Source organism: Limanda limanda, chromosome 5 (assembly GCF_963576545.1).
Source record: "Limanda limanda chromosome 5, fLimLim1.1, whole genome shotgun sequence".
Lineage (NCBI taxonomy): Eukaryota > Metazoa > Chordata > Actinopteri > Pleuronectiformes > Pleuronectidae > Limanda > Limanda limanda.
Genome location: NC_083640.1, coordinates 7157527 through 7179355, shown reverse-complemented (window position 1 = coordinate 7179355; position 21829 = coordinate 7157527). Strand labels below are relative to the sequence as shown.

Sequence of the window (21829 nt, the reverse complement as noted above, 5' to 3'; positions counted from 1 at the left end):
AATATCAGGCCATAAAAAGGGAGTTCTGATAGCAACTGATAACTGCCCATGTGCAGATATGAATGGACAGCTTGTGTTTCATTGTTTTGAGACCTTCTCGTGGCAACATGTGTAAAAATAGGCTGTCTTTGTTGACTTAGTGGGGTTCTCTGGATTTCTCTCCCATCTTTCAGCCAAGATTTCAGATGTGTTTGTGGCCTGTGCTCTCTCTAAATGTAGATTTGGGTCCATTTGAAGGGTCGGACATTGATCAAACCCACACAGCTTTATTAAAAAATTCAAAGATAACAAATATGTCAGAATGACAAGACATCTAGAATTATCTTGAAATGCAGCAGCTTAGCATATTTAGCATGTTTTGGTTTTGAACACATACTGCTTAAATGCAGAGCATTTAACTCAAATAGAGATAATATATTTATTAAACTGATATTGATGAATTAGATGATTTTAACAACCTTAAAGCCTCAGTGCGTAAAGGAAATCAGAATTGTACAACTGTGTGTTACAAGGAATAGGGTAAACCAGTGGAACACAAGCTTTATAATATTCTCATTTGTGGATCTCTTGTCATAATATGACAAGTGTATTGTGGTTTGAAATATCCTCATGTGGCTTGTCACCCCTCATTGCTGAGTGTATTAACGTCTCTTTCTCTCCTGGGTCGTCCTCCTCTTCTCTTTCACACAGAACGGGGGACAAGAAGACAACAATGTTAAGTATCTCAAGGCCAAGCTGGGCTACAGGAAGATACAAACCCAGGTTCCCAGGCCTTGACAAACAATATGTTGCGCAGCATCCTCATCTTGTCACTCCTATCTCCAGCCTCCGACCAGACGGACAGAACCAACAGCAAGCAACCTCTTTTGCCTGACTCGAAAAACTGTTCCACCCATCTCGTCACCATGTCCTTTGCATTCACCGTCTTGATAATGCTTCTGGGCTCTTCGGCCGTGGTTGCATTTGTCTTGCAGCCATCCAATGAAGAACCAGCAACCTCTGCCATTAGGTCAGTATCACACTTGTTTACAAACATACCTGTATGCAATGATTTATTTTATATTGTACGATTTTTTATTTTATGCAGGGAACAATGAAAACATTCTTACTGAATATGATCCCCAAAAAAATTAGGAAACATTTTGTCAGGTCAGAGAAGTAATTTCAAAAAGCTGCAGTGCTCTAGACTTGCCTATCAGATGACATTGATCTGTGCTGATGCACTATGATGAGGCGTTCACATGCATTCTGTAAAATACAATATTCTTTGTTTCAAGGCCACCAAGACTGCCTGGTTGTCTGAGGACAATATTAAATGTTTGATATTATTTGTACTTCTATGTCTTTCTGTGTAATCCATTTTAATATTGTTTTTAAATGTGATGTTCAGTTGCCATGGCGAGTCATTGGAGTCCATCAGGAAGAATCTCCTGAGAGCTCTCAACCTGGAGGCCGAGCCTCGGCTTCCTGCTGGCGGGCTGCACGCTATCAGAGAGCAATGGCAGCGCACCACTTCTCACAGAGCCAAAGTTGCTGCAGGTGAGTGGAATCCTGCACCTGTGATGGTCACAAACAATATCGTACTTTTCCATCTTGAGCCTCATTCCTTGTGGCTTTTTTCAAGTTGTTGCAGCTGCAGCAGCCCCTGACTCACGTGATGGAGAAAACCGTCTGAGGTGCTGCTCCGCGGCCTCTGAGATCTTCATGAAAGGTACCAATTCAATGTGTGTGGATGTAACTGACATATAACTTAAATATGAAAAATATAATAATATCAATTCTTGTGTTTGGTATAGATCTGGGCTGGGACAACTGGGTGATCCATCCCTCCAGCCTCACCATTGTTCAGTGTGCACTCTGCAACCCTGAGATGAACACCGTGCAATGTCCATCATCCCACACCAATGGCCAGGAGGCCGACTCACAGGTATATTTCTCTCAGGTGTTAAAATAGTGAAATAAATGTATTTATTATGTGAAATAAGTAAATAACTGCAAACCCTGGTTATTTCATTTTGCAGTGCTGTGCATGTGTGTATAAGAAGTAAACATTTATTGTAAACATTGAACTATATTTATCAATTTAAATCACATCATATGTTATTACAAGGCATTTTGCAGCATTAGGTTTACCTAACAATGTTTCTACAAAGAGCAAGCACCTGACCCGTCAGGTTGGATGGGGGAAATGGGGGATGAGGAGAAAGAAAGAAACAATTGTGTGACTGTTTAAGGCTAGCTGCAGAGTTTTTCTGTTAGTGTTGCCATTAGTTATGCCTGGTTTTACTCTGCATCATTTGAACTAAGGTTTTTGAAATACCACATTTGTAATTGTACTATTTGCCTAAATATTGGTTTTATTTATTCATCTTTAAAATATTTTTTGGCATGTAATACACTTAATTATTCTCTTAAGTAACTTTAAGTAAATGTCTATTATTTCATTTATTGTCTTGGACAGTTTCTTCACTCTGAATATTAAACCGTGTCACAATGCCTGACTCCTCCACCTCTCCTTGTTTGTTCTGCAGGTCCAGGTGCCATGTTGTCAGCCCAGCTCCCAGGAATTGGTGCCCGTCGTGTACATGGACGAGTCCAGCACTGTCGTCATTTCCTCTGTGCAGCTGACCCGCAGCTGCGGGTGTGGACCTGGAGCCAACAGAGAGTAAAGTTGGTTTCCTGTGACATCTGTTAGCCACTTGGAAAGTAAACAAAAAATACAAACGTTTAGAAGTAGATTATACCTCTAGGTGCAGGCCTATATTCTCTTACAACACTTATGTTGCTTTTTCAACTCTGAGCGTGGAAACCTAAGTTTTGAATTCCTGTTTCTCTACTGCAGCCAGAAAAAAGAGATACAAGGGGGTAGCAGAGATTTGTCCAGTCACTCGACCACAAAACTGATTTACAATTATATGCTCTTTTAATAGCTGTGGTGAGAGAAGGGGATCGCTGAGCTCGATCGCACATGACTGTTCTCAATTTACAATCTATTTACAATTCCATTTCATCACAACAGGCCAAATTGCATCATATTAAAAACCGACTTAAAAGCAGTAAATTAAATACAGGCTCGTATTTATGATGCTTAGACATTTTGCAGAGAGATTAACAAGAGCATATTATCTTCAGATCAAACTCCCTGCACCTAAAAGTCTGGGTTAATTAATAACATCTGTTTTTTACTTTTCCACAAACCTCCATTTGCAATGTTCCATCTTCATGTTTCTCCAAGCAGAACTTTTAAAAAGAGGACAATGCTGCCCCCCTCTCCAAAAAAACTGTGACAATTAAACAATTATTGTTAGTTATATGAAATATAAACATTTTGCAACAAAACAAAGTAGCTTCGTATCATTTTGTGGGCAAAGAAACATCTGAATTTAATCCTGATAAATACAACAAAGTGTTAAAATTTCTACATTTCACATTGTGTTGCATTGTATTCACATGGTAGTGATCTGTAATTTTGGCAAAAACAAAGAGTCAATAATAATTCATCATAAACATTGAATTCTGTCACACAAAGTGGAATTCAAATTAAATAGGGTTTAATTGGGATTTAAATTCATTTGAAAAAATAATTATTGAGCTTTTTTTGTGTCAGTGCTATTATTGCTTCATTCATCTTGTGTATTAATCAAAAGCATATTTTCCCATGTACACAATTTTAACAGCTCACTTCTCATGATATTTTATAGTTTTCAGTTGTTTGCTTGTATTCTCCCACTCACTTCACCAAGTTACCTCACCATTCACTTTTCAAGTATTGTTTTTCTTTTTCTTTTTTATTTGTGAGCTGCTACGTCACCTGAAATGAATAGATTCTTAGATCGCATGCAAAATGTTTTATTGTGCATATACCGATGATTTAGCATCTTAATCATTTGTACAAAGTCAGTGATTTCTCTGTGGCATTTTTTGAATAAAGATAATTGAAATCAACAAACTTTCTTTGCTTGGTTTTTGCCTTTTTATTTTATCTTTTGTGAAATAATTTCCTTGTGACAGTAATTGGCAGTCCAGAGGGAGGGAAAGAGCAGAGGAGAAAATGTTGGCACAGAAAACCAGGCGTTGATCAGGGGAAGAGAACAAGCCTTCAATATATTCAGTTGCTGGGTGTGTTTGCACTCTGAGCTTTTATAAATCTCCCCCTGGCTGCAGCAGAGACCTGACTTATGATTCTCAAGTCTTGCAAGCAAAAAATTGATCCCAGATTACGGACAAACAACTGATCCGACTGTGTGATGGCCTTTATTTATTATCTCTTCCTAGGAGACCTCGGGGAATACTGCTGGTCTAAGAAGATCAAGTGTTACTTTGGGGAGAGCTTTCTGCGTGCCTATGTGGTGTTGCCTGTGGATTTATCTGCTGCTGGACACAAGCAGAAGTCAAAGCCACTGCCCCCGTTGCCACCAAACTGCACCTACATGCCAGCTCCACCACAGTCCCAGAGAGATGCGGGCTGCGTTACGATGTCACAGAGCACTTCAGCACAGGGGAGTCAGAGACGTCGTTCTGCGTCAAGCTCAGCACCCAGGAAGACGTCCTGGGCGACAGCGTTCTCAGATGTCCTCCCTATCTGGTCACCTTCTGGCAGAGAGGTCCAAACCAGTCCAACCAACAAGGTGATGGATAGACCTCAGCGATGGAATAAGTTCGCAGAGCTTTTACTTTAGAAAAAAAGCACTACTGCATTAAATTGTTACTTTAGTACACGTATGTAAGTACAATCTATAGCCCAAAAGTAACTAGTAATACTTTTATATGATGTATTTTTTAAGATTAATCTTATTAATGAATTAAGGTGTAAGCAGCTTTTTACAGTTGTAATTTGTTGAGGTTAAGTTGATTTATAATAATTGGATATAAGGTTGCAACTAATAATGATAGTCATTATCTATTAATCTCCTTGTTTTTTCCTAATTGATTAATTGTCTTTCCAAGTTAGAAAACATCACAAATACCACAATACCGTTTTCCAAATCTAAAAATTATTTTCGATTTAGAAAGCAGCAAATTCTCACATCTGCAACTATGACAAAACTGGCATTACAGAATGAAAAATTACATAAAAAATGGTTGCCATTTAATTTTCTGCCAAACATCTGAACAAATTTGACATAATGTAACTTATTTAATCTATAATAAAGCATCGTATTATAAAAAGCTATGCTTACATGCAAAACTCTACATTTGTTAAACATCTATATCAATTAGATACAATCAAAACAAATAAAGTATTATTAAGACGAAATACAGTATTTAAGCACAAATACTTTAAATTTGTACTTGAGCACAGTGCTTGAGTAAAAGAGATTATAGTTATATTCCACAGCTGTTAAGTGCAAGGTTAACTGAATACTGGCTGGTGGTGGGGTTGATTTAACATGGTTTATTTAAGCTATTAACCTTTTAATTTAATAAGAACTGCATCTAAATATGTTAAAATTCGACCTATATTATAATCACGACAAACAACACACACAGTTATTGGTAAATCGATGCAGGATCAGAATGTAATTTATTGAAATGCTACTAAGGTATTGATTATGGGCCCTTTGGAGGTTTGTTTTTGTTTGGGTTCAATTTTAACTTTTCCTCTTTAAATTGTTCTGTGTGACGAATTGTATTGACAAAGGATGTTTTTTTTATATTTACTTTATGTACATGATTCAGTAATTTACATGATTTTGCTTTTTTTTATTGTCAACATTAACTTTCTTTGGATGTGGTTCTCTGACCCAGATGTTTTGGACGCAGAGTAAATGATGTTTCCTTTATGTGATGTTTAAACAATGTTCTTGTTGTGAAAGTCCTTTTTGGAGCACAGAGAGTAGATGTGGATCACTTTGCATAAGTGACTCAATGTTACAGACAAATAGATGTTTACCAGAAAAGCTGCAAGGAATGGTCAGTGCTGTGTTAGATGGTTTCACTGGCAATAAGAGTAGTGCAAAAGGTCCCTGTTACATGAAGAATAAACAATGTAAGTCTGAGTTGTTAATTGTTGAAGGTGTGCATGGAAACTTTATTTTCCTTTTACACCAAATGTTTATTGTGTGTCAGTGTTATAATTATTAAAAGAATACATCACCACTAATTCAAACCCGATTCCTATTACAATTAATTGCAAAACAGATTAAGCAAAACAAATTAACTAATACTTTTGGACAAATTTTGTGGGAATCTTCTGAGATACAAAGTACTATCATATTTGGAATACTACCAGTACAAACTATCTGTGTGTATCCTGTATGTCTTTGTCTTATTACTGTTCAAATGTATATTAGCCTGTGTCACTGTGTGTTAGCGTGGTTGTGATATTATGTGAAGTCTCCATCATCCTGCCACTGATCATGTGGTCAAAATGGAAGCATGGAGTACCACCTACTGGCTTTTATGTAAAATAACAGAAACACAGAAATATTGTACTCGACACTCTCCAACCACTGGATGGCAAACTAGTCATAGGGCAATATTGTGTATGTGTGTGTGCAACCAGTATTGTGTATCAAACACTAGAAGGGTCCAGTTTTCTTAAGGTTTTATGCAGTGGATAATCACAACTTATGATGTCATCCTTAATGCCCAATTTGATCTCTAATATAACTTTATCTCCAGGATATGAGCAAAACGATAATAAGAATAAAAACCAGGATATGAATGTGCATATAAAAATACTCCCTTTTACATATATTTGACTCTATAACAACTATTTAACGGTCACAGAAATCATGTAACAAGTCATCGTGTTTTACTTGAGCTTTTTCTTTGTGAAGCAATATCTGTCTGTTTGTCTGTCTGTCTATCGTGTTGTGTTTGCTGGTGTTCTTTACGCTGTCTTAAAAGCAGTTAGAACCACATACGACTAATAACAAGAGCTATAAAGAGGATTTAATCATACACAGATCCCACCCTCCCTTTCATGTGCAAATGTACACAGCAACAATTAGATACAGCTTGTGACTGTGCATTGAAAAAGAAGATTACATTAGAGGGTTTAATATACATTCTCTGATCTGGTTATAGTTCCCAAAAATGTCATTTTTTTAAAGAATGCCTCTTGAATTGATTAACTGGTCTAATTGCTATAAGTTAAATAGTCTCTGTCCTAAACTGAAAGAATATTTGGGGATTTGGCACTATAACAAAATCAAGGAATGTCTCATTCAGGGAATAAATGATAAAAATAAACAGAGCAAAATTTAAGTCAGTTCACATATATGGGGGCCTTTGTTTAGTCTGCTCAGGCCATGATCCCATCTTATTACTGCAGAACAAACATTTAATCCAAAACAGATTAAAACTATCTTTTATACAAAGATGAACACAATGATTTAAATTATTGCAGTTGTAAATATTGCTTGTTTACATAGTTATATCATGTGAACAGCATCATGCAAAAGGCTACACAGTTAAACTACACCGTGTTATTTACAAAACCGCAATAGTTTTACAGTTAGATATAATTTCCAGTGTCATTCAGTGAATAATTCAGATGATGCACATGCACATCATTTTCACATTAGTAAAGTACAATATAAAACATAGTACTTTCAAAAATACATGGCTTAGACATGTGTTTGGCAGAACAGAAGCAGTGATATGATGACACTTATGTCGGCATGTTAAATGTTCACATCATTTCATTCATATTTTAAGGGACAGTGCATAAAAAGAGATTAATCATTCACCAGTTTCCTCTCTTAAAACAACAACTATAACAGCAGGTCTTTAGTTACATGGCATAAACAATTTTGCAGTCTTTAATTTATTTGGCACATTATATACTCAGCGACTGACTGTACTGTAACACGTCTACTTGGCACTGAGATCCACCAACAGGTGCTGGTAGGCCAGGGTGCTGCCTTTAAAGCTGGCGGTCAGCAGAATGTCCTTGTTGTCAACGGTGACCAAACTGAACGCCCGCGGTGCTCTCATGTTGAGCTCCTGGAAGGGCTGAAAGCGCTGTGTGAGGTCATCCCACAGGTAAACTCTGGAGAAGGAGAAATCACTTCCAAGAATGAGGTACTGGCGGAGACCCACAGTGAAAGGATACACAGACATTGAGCCCCGAGATGGCAGAGTCTGGACCTCAATGAAACGCTGGCCTTCCCAGCGGAGGACCTTGGAGTCACCAATGAAGCGTGTGAGGCAAAGGTAGAGAACTTTCCTCACCCAGAAGTGTTTGACCATCTGCACGTCGGCCAGCTCTGTGATTAGAGAGTGGAAGGCAAACTGCTTCTGGCTTCGGTTCCACTGGTAAACCACCGGGGGTTGAGAGGCGCTGGAGAGGATGAGGTGAGGCTTTCCCGCCACATCGAGGAACTCCACGTGGGTGTCCCTATGCCAGGGATGGAGGGACTGGTGGGAGTAGAAGCCGTTGCTGTTCCAGCGGTAGATGCTGGTGGAGCCTGCCTTGGAGCTGTCTGCTACAATGAAGTACCACTCTTCATCCAGCTGGAAGGTGTCCACAAAGTTGGGCTTCCTCACACGAGTGGTGTCTATGTCTTGGATCTTCACGAAGCGCAGCGGACCCTCTTCCCACCTGTGATAACATCAAAAGTTTTCAAAGTGTTTCTGAAGTTCACAACATAATGAAGTTTGGCATTTCGCTTCCTTGTTTAAAGTTAGATGAGAGGATTGATACCACTCTCACGTTAAAACTTCTTAACTGTTATCTAAGCATAAAGTGAAATGGGACAACTGCACCTGAATTAGTCTAGAACACAACGTCCTGTAAAAAAAGACAATTTTCATTTTAACACTTGTTTTGCTTTTGTTATCTTTGGACCAAACCAATCTTTCCCTCTGTCTTGTAGTAATAATAATAATAAAAAAAATTATTAAACCTTTCAAAAAAGCCATTGCACAGGGCTTCACAAATAGGACAAATAAAGACTTAAAGCCAAATGATCAAGTCTCACTTGTAGATATGAGATCCGCCAAAAAGCTGAGCCACCACCATGTAAAGTGTGTTGTTTATCACCACAGGTTTGCAGTACACAGCAGAGCGAGCTGCAACACACAACAGGAAAAAGACAAATTATAATTGTTAAAATTGTTTTTTTTTTAAACATGGCCATTGTTATTCTTTCCTAATAACTTACAGGTGATGTTGTGAAAGCTCCTGAAGACCAGCTCCACATGATCCCACACAAACAGAGTACAGAAGCCGGACTCAGGCTGAGCGAAGGCCACAAAGTGATCTCCTGCAAACCCATACGTCTCCACCGACACAGAGTGGAAAGGGAAGGTTTCATACACTGCAAAATCTATGGGGAAGGAAAACCAGCGTGAGAGAAGTTAGAAACCAGGAAGTCATGTTGTGGCTTCAGATCAATCACAATGTTCAGCAGAGACCAAGTAAAACCTGCACTGATGCAGCTGAAGTCTCGTGGTAAGAGGTCCTGGATTCTGCGTCCCTGGAATTCAAAGGGGCTGGCACAGTAGATGGCAGGAACAGAGGTGTTGGTCCTCTCCATCCAGTCAACCAGCCACTTGACTTTACAGTCACAGCGGAAAGAGTTCCCCCTCAGGTCTCTGAGGAACACACAGACAAAAGAGAGTGTATCAGATAACAACTAAATCAAAATAGATAAATATTATTCTCATTCTCTTTCTTTTTCTCACTCCTATTCTTCTTCTTCTCATTTTTCTTCTTCTTAATGTCATAAGTGTTCCAAAGTATTACTATTGTTATTTTCATTCGAGTAACAAGTCTGACGGAGCTTTCATATGACAGTTACACAAATGTTCTGTACCTGTTGTCTGCCCCACTCTCTTTCTTCTCTCTCCCCTATTTTCTCCGCTCACCCCAACTGGTCGAGGTTTCTCCCTGTTAAAGGGAGATTTTTTTCCCTCCACCATCGCCAAGCATTTTCTGGTTGTGGGAACTCCTGGGTTCCTATGTAAGGTCTCAACATTAATATGTTAAAGGCCTTGAGATTATGTTTGTTGGGTCAATACAAATAAAATTGAAATTGAAATTAACCATCAAAATCGTACAGGACCTCAAAACAAGTAAATCCGCATAGTTTAAATTAGAAGCAAGCCACACTCTTGAGCGAGACAGTTTTTCAGACGAGTGCAGCGTTCCAATAAAGCCTCTGGGAGCCCAAGTGAACCAGTGTTTTGCCGGGACACACTGTCGGGGCAAAGCTCTCGAGACGTCACTGTTTTAGATTTCAGCGTGGGCTCACTTACAAATCTGTGAGGATGTCTAGATGTTTGAAGAGATCTCTGGGCAGTTGCTGCAGGTTGTTATTTGAGAGAGATCTGAAAGGAAAAGAGGAAACAGTCATGTCTGGCTTGTAGAGTCTGTAATTGCCAAAGAATCTCAGCGTCTTCGCCCGCGAAAATACTCACAGATGAGTCAAGGATTTGAGTCCTCTGAGGGTGTACTTTGACAGAGCCTGGATGTCATTATTCTCAATGAACCTGGAAAGAGAAGGAATTGCTCATATATGACAGAGTGATAGCAGAACATTTTATAAAGTTGTTTCTGTTTGTATTGTAATGATGAGAATACATTAAGAATGGGATTGTGAGTCATTATTTCACTGAAGGCCTCTGGGGGATGTCGAACACTATATGAAGGAATACAAAGATCTGAGTTGGCAACAAATGAAGATAATGAAGATAAATATTCAACTTTTTTTCATTTGTATTTGATAACTCAGAGTCACTCATATAATTTGTGTATTGGCCAAAGAAAAGTAGGTAAAACTCTTAATGGTAAAAGCTCACGTTCTGTCTTTGAGTAATATAATAAATCGAAAAGCTCTGCATGCTGCACTATCGGATCCTGCCCTGTCTTTGTATTATTATCTATTGATAGTTGAGGACATACAGCCTGCGCAGATGTTCTGGAGGTGGCTGGATTTGAAAATATGACTTTATTAGCATTCACAGCGGGTAGCGCCGAAGTGGCTGCGTTTCAAAGACACAGTGCCAAGCCTGAAGTATGGCCATCACAGAGAGCTGCACTCTCCAGGCAATCAGCTAACTACTCTGTAAAGCTCATCAATTCCACAGGAGGGAATATGCAGCTTCATCACACTACAGCTGCAGTGTACTCACTGTTGTAGGAGGATTTATTTTCAGGTTTACTCTTGGCATTCTTTGCTCTACTGCAGAGTCTGAATCTTAAATCTTACTGACTCACATTCCTTCAATTCACCCTATGCCGAGACTTACTGTGAGTCATCATTGACAAGAGAAAACAATACAACAACAACAAAAAAGATAAAAGAGCTAAAAAAATCCACATAACCTACTTAGGTGCAACTGTAGTATACTAGAAATTGTTAAAATATAACGTAGGCACAAGAAGATGAGAGTCATAAAACTGACTCACTGTCATATTCAATAACATCTGTTCAAACTTTTCCAACATATGAGGTCATGTAAGACCAAATTAGGCCGTAGCACCAACACGCCTCAGTGTCTTGACCTCAGCAACGGTCATATTACAGCTAACAAATGTAACCTTTAATTTGTCAGTGTAAATTTGCAACCACAGTGAGGATCTTGGATTCAGTGCCACAAGGTGAGACACTCACAGGTACTGCAGGTGAGACAGACCAGCGAAGGCATCATCAGCGACTGTGGTGAATGTGTTGGAGTTCAAGAGCCTGTAGAAAAGAAGGAATAATGACACGAATCATCAAATCATACTGATGGTCTTGTATGTGTCCAACTAAAAAGTGAGATATATAAGAAACTGATTGTAATTTCAAATTACAAAAAAAAAGATTAGAATTTGTTTTAGGCAAATTTAGAGATGTTTAAGAAGAAGAATAAAAAGACAAATTGTGGTCTCGATAAACATTCACAGCATATAAAGAAAACTATACAGCTGAACTATAAGATAAATACAGTTTACAAAGACACACAAGCACACTCTCGTGATTCCATCTGAGGAGACAAACAGGCCTTTGTCTTTTGAGCACAATTGAAGGGAGTCAGTGACTCTGATACAGAGCCACTTTACACTTATTACTGCTATGTCACCAGTACGTTCAATAACCATTCATTTCCAGCAGCTCAAGTCCTGTTGTTGTTACTGCGAAACAAGAGACGTCTGAGTGTTCGACAGTATCAGCCGTGTGGAGAAATACCTGAGATATCAAGTTGTGTGACTGTATTTACAGATAAGGGCAAACTAGCTGGTTATGAGACAGATACTGAGTTAAAACTTTAGGTCGGCTGGAGGAACTCACAGGAACTGTAGCAGGTGAAGGTGGGAGAAAGCTCCCTCTGGGATTGTAGTGAAGGCCGCGTTCACCATGGTCCTGTTCAGACAACATCAGTTATGTGTGACGTCATGTGTTTCATAGTGGAACATTTCTTTTCTCAACATTAATCATGCCATTTTTACATTCCTTCTTGTCTCAGGACACTTCTAGCTTTACAGTTCACATATGAAGGAGAGAATCTTTTCAAAACTAGGACACATAACTTCCTTCTCCCCTTCTTTACTTCTTCTCTACTGTAGAATGAGGGCACCTCCATCAGCCCGTGCTCCTGTATTCCCTCGACTCTTTAAAGCCAGTGTTCAATCCAGGGGCAATGGAAGTCAATATGAGATGAAAGGGGTGGTCCTGACCTCCCCTTCCCCTCCCATCAAGTGTTAATCCATCCATTTCATTAAACACACTCCATTTATCGAGCGCACTCTCTTCAAGATGAAATCTCTCAGAGGAGAAGCACGTCTCCAGCAGAGAGATACTGAGTCTATTGTTAGTATCCCTCCCTGGAGCTCGGCAGGATTTTATTGCTGTGCTCCCTCAACTAAGTTCAGCATCAAGCAGAGGGGATGCTATTTTTTATGATCATTATGTCATTCTGGCTGCTCAGCATCTCTCTGTGAATTCAAATTCACTGCATCAAGGAACAAGAAACATAGAAACATATATATTCAGTCCTGGATAAGACAAGTAGGGTTTTTATGCATCATGACATAATGGAGGGTGACATCAGGGATGTGGCCATCTGTACCAGCCTACATGCTGCTGAGACAGGTTATCGTGCTTTCAGTGAGTGAAAAGCACACACAATATTTTTGTTTCTACTCACAGAGAGATGATCCCAGGGGGGAAGCTCTTGGGGATGGCCTTGGTGTCCACACAGAAGGCACTGTCTTTGGTGCAAGAGCAGGTCGCAGGACAGCGTGGTATCTTGGGGGCTCTCTTGGCGTTCGATTCCCTCGGCAGGCAGAGATACAGGCACAGGAGGGACAAGCAGATCATCCTCATCCATCTAGGTCCCGGCTCCATCATCCTTAGGCAGGAATGGAAAAAGGGAAGCTGTGAGAAGTGAGGTTCTTGAAGTTTCTCCTTAAGTGGCAACGACGGTCAGGCTGCCCACAACCCCAGCAGCTCTGATGAGGCTGAGCACAGAGTTGAGAGAGACAGCAAGAGAGAGAGAGGGAGGGTATGGAGTAAAGGTATGGTGTATCCTGGGTGGGTGTGGGTGCTCTGCAGCCTCCCTTGGATCTGTGCAGCCTCTGTAGTGCACACTGCAGGAATGACGAGCAGGGCAGCTCTCTCCGCACTACGACCTGTGGGCAGCGTCGCTGACAATGAATTATTTACTGTGAAAAACCTTAAAACAGCTGCAGCAGGCGGAGGATGAGATGAGGGGATGTGTGGAGATGGGAGGGTCGGTGGATGGGGGGTTGGGCCACACATAAGTGCTGATGTGAAGATTGTACCATCAGCAGTCTGTGTGTTCTGCTCTTATCGGGTGTCAAACTGCTGCAGTCATGAGAGAACACAGGGGAACGTGTGTTAATGTGTGTGTGTGTGTGTGTGTGTGTGTGTGTGTGTGTGTGTGTGTGTGTGTGTGTGTGTGTGTGTGTGTGTGTGTGTGTGTGTGTGTGTGTGTGTGTGTGTGTGTATGGTAGGGAGGCTTATTATTTTCTGGCTGTTCCCGAGTAGCAGCCAGTGCTGAGATTTTTGTAGGTACAACACACACATTAGCGCACACATGCAAGCACACACACACACACACACATACACACACGCACACGCACACCCACACACACACACACACACACACACACACACACACACAAACCCAATCAAAATACAAAGATGATCAGTTCACTGGACGATATTCACACATGATTTTTATGATTACAGTCTTGTGATTATTACGATGAATAGTAATTACAAACTACGATGGAAAAACAATCTTCTCAGGCATCAGATAAAGTTAAATTAATATTTTGTCATCATAACAGCACTAGGTCGGCATGAAACAGAAACAGGGTTCCCAATCTGAATCCCAGCAAAACTCAGGCCTTTCTGTGTGAGGTTTACATGTTTGTGTCTGCAGGAATTTTTCTTGGATACTCTGGCTTCCTGTTCGTTGGCCCCTTGTGATACGCTTGTAACCTTTCAAGAGTGTACCCCCATTTCTCGGCCAATGATTGGCTCCAGCCCCCCAGTGACCTAGTCATTTACACTAAAATGATTTATCAGACAGTGAATATTTCACTGATATGCCTCAGTGGCTGCTGAACATTCGTAAATCATAACAATTTATGTATTGATTGATATTTCAACTACTGTGCCATGTGTCAGGATACATCAGTCAGCTACAATAATTTCATAATATGAACAAGGTTGCATTTTTTAGATGATCCAATATGCATTTTTTATAATTATATCGTGAAAAGTAAAAACATCCCTAAATCAGGCAAATGTATTTAATCTGGAGAGCAGCAAAGGTTTCCTGTTTAAGATAAGACATCTGAAAAGAAGAATATGGCTGGTGGTTCTCAGTACTAGAATATGACAGGAGGTGGCGCTGTTGGCCATAGAATAAAGTGGTCGGCGAGTGGCTGAATGTCAGAGCTGTGGCCTCAGTGCCAGGCATCACCAGCCTCCTACACAACCACTGTGTTGTCACAGACTGACCCTGCTACACACTGTCTGTCACCTCTCACTGTTACAACACAGCACACAGCACAGGGACATTTGTACATATATGTAATCTCTTTCTTTTCTTCTTTTCTGTTTTCCTTCTTTCTTCTTTTCTTCTTTTCTTCTTTTCTTCTTTCCTTCCTTCTTTCTTTCCTTCTTTCTTTCTTGATGGATGAAAGGTGACAAAGTGTCTTCAAGGCCTTTGTTAGATGTTTTCTTTGCCTGGAGACAGTTTGATGTTTGTCCAAAGACTCTTGTGTTTGCAAAGTGAAAAAGCGTCTGAGCTTTAAATCTGTGAATTCAAAAGTGAATCAGTCACAAGATTCTGGGTGGTGTCTCCTTTTGGCTTATCCAGTTAAGGAATGCCGTTTCCTGTGCAGCACCTACTTAAAAAAAAAAGAAGGTTTTATCTTCTTTTATTCTTTGCCCCAGTGTGTTTGCGTGCCGCTCAGCTCCTCTGTTCTAACTGTGTTTGTGGTTTTATGTAAGTCATGCTCAGTGAGGAGCAGTTAATGCTGGAGCTTATTCCTTTGCAGAGCTCCACCCAATCCAAATCTCCGGTGGGAACCAGTGTAATTGCATGGCACAGAGAAGGGAGCATGAAACAGCAGCTGGAGACCCGGAACATGCCCTGTGTGTGAGGCCCAGGCGTCTGAAATGCTGCTGAGATTAACCCTCTCAATGCTTCATATCAGAGTCAACTTAACTTAATCACAGGTTTCATTGCTTTTTTTTGTTTTTGAAGAATGTGCTGTGTGGAATGAATCCGGGGTCGCAATAAAGCAGGATTATGTCTTCAGAAAGTTAATCTTCGTATTGAATGGCTGAACAATATTCAGCTACTGATAAGTTTCTGTGCTAAAAACTTGCAGATCCACTAGCTTGTGTAAATATTGCAGGAGGACGCTGCAGTTTGGGAAAAACCTGCGGCAGGAGATCCAGCAGGTCTCAGCTTGTTTCTCTTGGTGTGGTGAAAACACAGATAATTACAACCAGCTCTGACTTGTCAGTGCTCCTTAAATGTCTTTATTGAACCCGATTAAATTCACTTAATATAATATGGTTAATTATCTCAACCATAGACTGTAAACAAATGGAGGACATGATAGCTCCTCAAAAGTGAAGCCGAAGTATCTTGATCCCACCTGGTGGCTGGCTGCAGAACAGGTCGGAAATCCGGCCTCCTCCATGTTGATGGATGGGACATGGGGCAAACTAAGAAGTTGATGTCGAACACATGTATTTTTCTCCCTGGGCGCCATCCCCTGATTGTTATTGTGCTGACCGGGATATCAAATTTATTTGTATAGCCCACATTCACAAATAACAATTCGTCTCATAGGGCTTTAACATGGTGTGACATCCTCTGTCCTTAACCCTCAACAAGAGTAAGGAAAAACTACTAAAACCCCTTTTAACAGGTAAAAATATGTAGAAACCTCAGAGAGCCACATGTGAGGGATTCCTCTCCCAGGACGGACAGAAGTGCAATAGATGTTAAGTGTAGGAAAACATCATCGGGATTAAAGTTTTTTAGCAGCATCGATGAGGGTAAACATTTTTGAAGGATAACTTCAATACTATATGTCAAGTAGTCCTGCTGCAATCATAGTCTCTGGTCAGCAGCCAGCAAGATCACGATCCAGCATCAAGATGGGATCCACTATAGTCCACAGTCATTGTCCACTGAATATATATAAGCTTAATTTCTGGATAGTAGGAGGAAGTGGTGACGTGTTGTCCAATCTTTTTATACAGTCTATGATTTGTCCCTAGTGCAGCTGCAGATCAAACCTGGAAAGGCCACTGACCATTGCCGACATATTTCTATAAATAATATACAAATTTTCACTGTAAAAAACTGAGATGTGGTTAATTGATACCAAGTACATTGTAGCTTTCCACTTTTACTCAATAACTAATTACTTTATGTAATGATTTTAGTTTTGTCCGTGTCCCATCTTCTAACAGAGGAGTTGGGCTTTATGACATGTACCACAGCCAGCCACCAGGTGGTGATCGAGATGCGTTGGCTTCACTTTTGGGTCGCAGTGACGTTGTCCATCTTTATATACAGTAATTCATTGTGCTTCTATGAGCAGTGCGGCCTCAACACATTTCTCCTTCAGGTCCTGTATAACGTTAACAGCTGTGCCTCTGGAGCTGCACTGTTTCATATCAACTCTTCAGGTCATAACGACAAGTTCAGCCAAGTCACCACTCACTCTGAGAGCTCAACAGTACAAGGAGCTACTTGGCCACGCTGAGTCTGGCCAAAAAAAATGTCATCAAACATCACAAAGTGTTCCTGTCTCCTGTGCCAGATGCTCATTACATCCTCCGCTGTCTGGCACGTATGATTTCTAAAATCAGAGCTTTTCACCTCTGTGTGTGCTGTTTGGACAGCTTTAAGTCTACGTCACAGCCGCTTTTAACACCGACTTTGTTCGCCTCGGTTTCAAACCCACATCCCACTTCGATTATGGGCCAAGGATCCTGAAAAGGCCTCTCTGTCTGTCTGTTTCCATTTCTGTTTAGCTTTCACAGTTTGGCCTCCTGGCTGCACAGGAAGCCGGAAAAGCAAAACACGGTGAAAAGCAAAAATCTTGTTTCACCTCAGTTCTTTTCAGGGAAAATCCCAACAGCTCCAGGCAGCGTGTCTCACACAGGACCCACAAAGGTGTTGACGCTTCAGTGAGACATGTACGCACACGTTTGTGGTTTGCTATACTGTAGGTACTGTACGGCTGGAGATATGGAGGCAACACATCCGCCACACCTCCACATTCTTTACACAAAGTGATCAACAGAGGTGGACAAGGGTACAGATAAACCAGTGACTAAATCATTAACTTCTGAGTTAATTGAGGCCACTGGCAGATGGACGCTAGTGAGTCGGTGAAGTTTCAGGACAGCTTGACGTCACATGTCCTACCTAGTGAGTCAGGAGCAAATAATGCATTCACACGTGAGCCAGAAATTCAATAAGGTAAGTGTTTGTCACAACAATCTGTCATACCTGACGAGTCCGTCTTTAATGAGAAATAGCATGGCTTCAAAAACCCACCAATAAAATTCACAATTATTTAATATTAGACAATAAATGTTGCGGCGTTGGATAAGTCAGGGGGCCAAGGCAGGCTGGAGGATGCCTTCAGGACTTTGTGCCTCTCTGTGCCAAGAGAACAACCATCACAGAGCCTCGCTCCGTAAGTCACCGGAAGGTATGTCAGCCAATCTCATCCCGCGCTCAATTCAATTAAAGAGAGTACAAAGACATATGGCTCAGGGGGGGGGTGATATGATTAGAGTTCTGCGTACGATGACGTGCTGCTTTGATTCATACCCACTCTTCTTCTCTGGTCACTCACAGCGACCATCCTGCCCTCCAGCAGAAACAACCGATGGTGGGCTGTCCTGTCCTTGAGGGGCTTTAAAAGGCCTCCTGAACTAATCCCTCACAATCAACAGGTCATATTGTCACCAGCTTCGCAGTTGAAATTGACAAAAGCCATGAAACCCACAAGAAAACACACAATCTGTTTGTTTTGTTGCTCAGCACGCTGACATTTTGAGACTCGGGGGATCAGGAGAATCCTCCAAACCGAAGGCAACGCTGCTATCTTAGTTTTCAATCGGGACAATGCAGAGGAGCAACTGTACCCCGGCCCTCCATGCACCCTCCTGCCTCGAGCCAGGCTGCCATAATGGACAGGCGATACGCCTCTTGGGACGGGGATGTGTCAAAGGAATGCGTGTGTAGGTATCCGGCCGCCTGTGGGGACCGCGGAGAAAGGCCCAGCGCACCAGTTGATCCTGTTTGATAAAGGCCCTGACAGACCCCGATTATATGTCTCAGCCTGGAGGAGGTGTCTGTGTCTCATTCCTGCGCTGAAGAAAGTTGATCTGGTGGGAAAGAGGCGGGGCCGTGCCTGCGGGGCGTCCGTTTTTGTACGGACGCCAACGCACACCTTGTCGGGCAGACACCCCCACCGCCTGCCACCCCCCCTTCCCCACCCGCCCCTGCTAGCTCGACACCAAACAAACACCCTCACCCATCTCATTTACCTGACCACACCCGGGCCTACAGACACCATAAATACCAACTCCACGAAGCGTGTCAGATATATATTTTTTTCTATGAGAGAAAGAGCAGAAACATCTCTGATTAATCTTGTCTGTTTGAAATTGTAATCTGCAATGCAACAACTATTTAAGTGCTCCTCGGCTATTGTGATGAGGAGAAAAGACGAAAAAGGGGACTGCGGCTCCAAAACAGTAGTGAGACATGCAGTGAGTGACAGGCCATGCCCCACGCTCACCCCTTCTATCCATGTTTGTTCCACAGAGCAGCCGGGGGACCGGGGAGCTGTCACCGAGACAGCCATCCCATAAGAAGGGGTCTGGTTCCTCTGAGGAGACACGGACATCAACAAGCGGAGAGCACAAACAAAGAGAGAACGCCGAGCGCCCTCATCTGTCATTTCTTTTTCGGGAGGCCAACAGAGGATTCCGCACCGAGATGTCGACAAGTACTGACAGAATTTTGATATCATTAAAAAGATTGCATATTTAGTTCTGCTGCAAAACAAGTCCTGAGTGAGTGAGCTGCACCCAAAACCTCAGGGGCCACATGTGGACAATAAACAGCTCTTCATCATCTGGGTGGGGAATCTGTCACAGTGAGCAAACAACAGAAAATTAACAATCCTCCTGTTTTGAAATCAGCAGCGGAGCTAAATCTGTCTGCGGTTATCAACTCACTTAACTGTCTGTGGTCTCTTGAGGTTTTTTTTTTTACAAATGCAGCTCAGGAAGGAATACCAGGACAAGAGACAAGTCTCCTTCACCTTGCACATGGATACTGGCCAGAATGATATTCATGAGTTCCAGCGTAGTGCTGCTGTAACCCTCTTCTCTCTGTCCCTTCATGTGCTCTGACACCTCCCTGTTCCACTAAACCCTCCTCCAGCTTCCCATAAATAATCTGTTCATTTGTCAGGAGACAGAGGTGCACAGCAGCAGGCTGTTGATCCTGTTTCCTGGACGGACACACACACACGCAGACAAACACCGAGCCGTGTCTCCATGACTTCGGAGGACATTGACATACAGTACATTGATATCCCCAACACTTATTCTAGCCCTGTTACTACTTATCCATCCCTAACTTACACCTAAGGTTTCCTAACCTTAACCTAAACCTTACCATAACCTAACCCTAACCTTAAGCTAAGCCTTATCTAAACCTTAACCTAAACCTAAGCATAACCATAACCATAACCTCAAACTAAAGTTAAACCTAAATCTAAATTAAACATAGCCCTTCAACTAAATCTAACCTGAAAATTTGTCTTCACTTTTTGAAGCTTTACGTTATGAGGACTTGCTTTTTGTCCACATAATGTGAATGTGTAAACAGATGTAGGTCCTCATAACACAAGTAATACCTGAATTACATACACACACATGCAGACACACATGTGCCATCATCACGTCGTCTCCCTCCCTGGACCCTCTCTCCTCTGAGTGCGTGAAGCTGAGAAATGAAACCTGATTGACGACGTGTCTCCTGCAGGGTGGCAGGGAGTTGAAGGGCAGGTCATCTGTCAGCTTGTGTCAGGTTGGAGATTAATGCAGCGGCCCGGGCTTCTCTCTCGACCTGGAGATGATGATCCCCGAAACGGAATAAATCAAACCCTTCCTGGTAAACAAGATGCAGGCCACCAAGGAGAGATCCGTGCTTCCCCATCTTGCTTATATTACTGACTTTCGGGAAAGTTACTCAGTTTTGCAGATGACGCACTCGTTTTTTGTTTTTTCAAGATGCAGAAATGCGTCACAGATAAATTGTGACAGTCTGCTTAAAAATAGCAACTACGAAATGAATTATGTTTCCTCTTGGAAGGTTTCAGTCCCGCCATTTTGTGTCACACATCATGTCGAGTCACAAGAGGCAGATTTAAAGCTGTGTGCAGTCATTAGATGGATTGTTACACATACTCAGCCTGTCAGACACAATCAATCAGTCTGATCTGACAAACAATATGGTGGGGAAGAATTTACAGCTGTTTTTGTCATTAGTTCTTCCAGCATTCATGTGAGCATGTTCATTAAATCTGTCATCACCGTTAATACCAGTGGTAAAACCAACTATAATAACGTGAAATAAACAGCATTACAATGACTATTGTGTAATTATACTTAAGGTTCTATAGGACCCAGTGTTTATGATAATCACCTCACTGATCCATCCTCATATTAAGATAAAGAAATCGACACAGTTCTATATAACAGCAGTTTTTTGATACTTTTCAGATTTGAAGATAATGTTTTAATAATCCCAACCTTAGTTTTTTGATTTAGACTGACAATGCCTTCATAGCCCAACTTTTAGACAACTTCTCTCTAACCTGTTCTAAACCATTTTTGTGAGGTTGAGCAGAAAATGTCTTGCACTTTTCTAGACATTTTTTAATCTTTATCATAGGGAAACGACAGATGTAGCTAAGTGACAGGTTTATGATGAATACCCCCCAAAAAACTGCTTCCTTGTTTCAGACTGCCATGAGCCACCAAACAGGAAATCTTTGGTCCCAAGTGCTACTTAATATGTTAAATATGTTAAGTATGAGGTACTGTAATTTATGTTTTTTTTTTAATGGGTTTGTTGAACTGTATCCAACTGTGATTGAACTCAGAGCACTGCAGATTTACTGTTATTTGTTTTTATGTGCGATTTATGTTGTCTCCCGATGCAAGCAAAGATGCCTTAGTCATTTCATTCATCGGCGATTTCCAGCAATCCTGGTAAGAACCATGTGTTAGGCTGACAGTTTCTGCTGGTCTAACACACCACTTTTAGGCTCAACTTCCAGAATTCCAAAATTTCA

The 21829-nt window shown here is 41.3% G+C and overlaps 2 protein-coding genes across 2 annotated transcripts; one reads left to right on the top strand and one right to left on the bottom strand.

The window, feature by feature from the left end:
• Positions 1-905: 905 nt before the first annotated feature.
• LOC133002334 (bone morphogenetic protein 6-like) lies at positions 906-2669 on the top strand. Its single transcript, XM_061072125.1, has 5 exons — positions 906-1009; positions 1391-1539; positions 1634-1711; positions 1797-1927; positions 2532-2669. Exons 1-5 carry the CDS (start codon positions 906-908, stop codon positions 2667-2669), a joined length of 600 nt encoding a protein of 199 aa, XP_060928108.1.
• A 5152-nt stretch (positions 2670-7821) lies between these two features.
• Positions 7822-13286, bottom strand: lgi3 (leucine-rich repeat LGI family, member 3). The gene is made up of 9 exons (XM_061072082.1): positions 13084-13286; positions 12228-12299; positions 11568-11639; positions 10372-10443; positions 10210-10281; positions 9377-9546; positions 9114-9278; positions 8931-9021; positions 7822-8551 (listed from the first exon to the last, which is right to left on the bottom strand). The coding sequence occupies exons 1-9, from the start codon at positions 13284-13286 to the stop codon at positions 7822-7824; spliced, it is 1647 nt and encodes a 548-aa protein (XP_060928065.1).
• Between the last annotated feature and the right edge of the window lie 8543 nt (positions 13287-21829).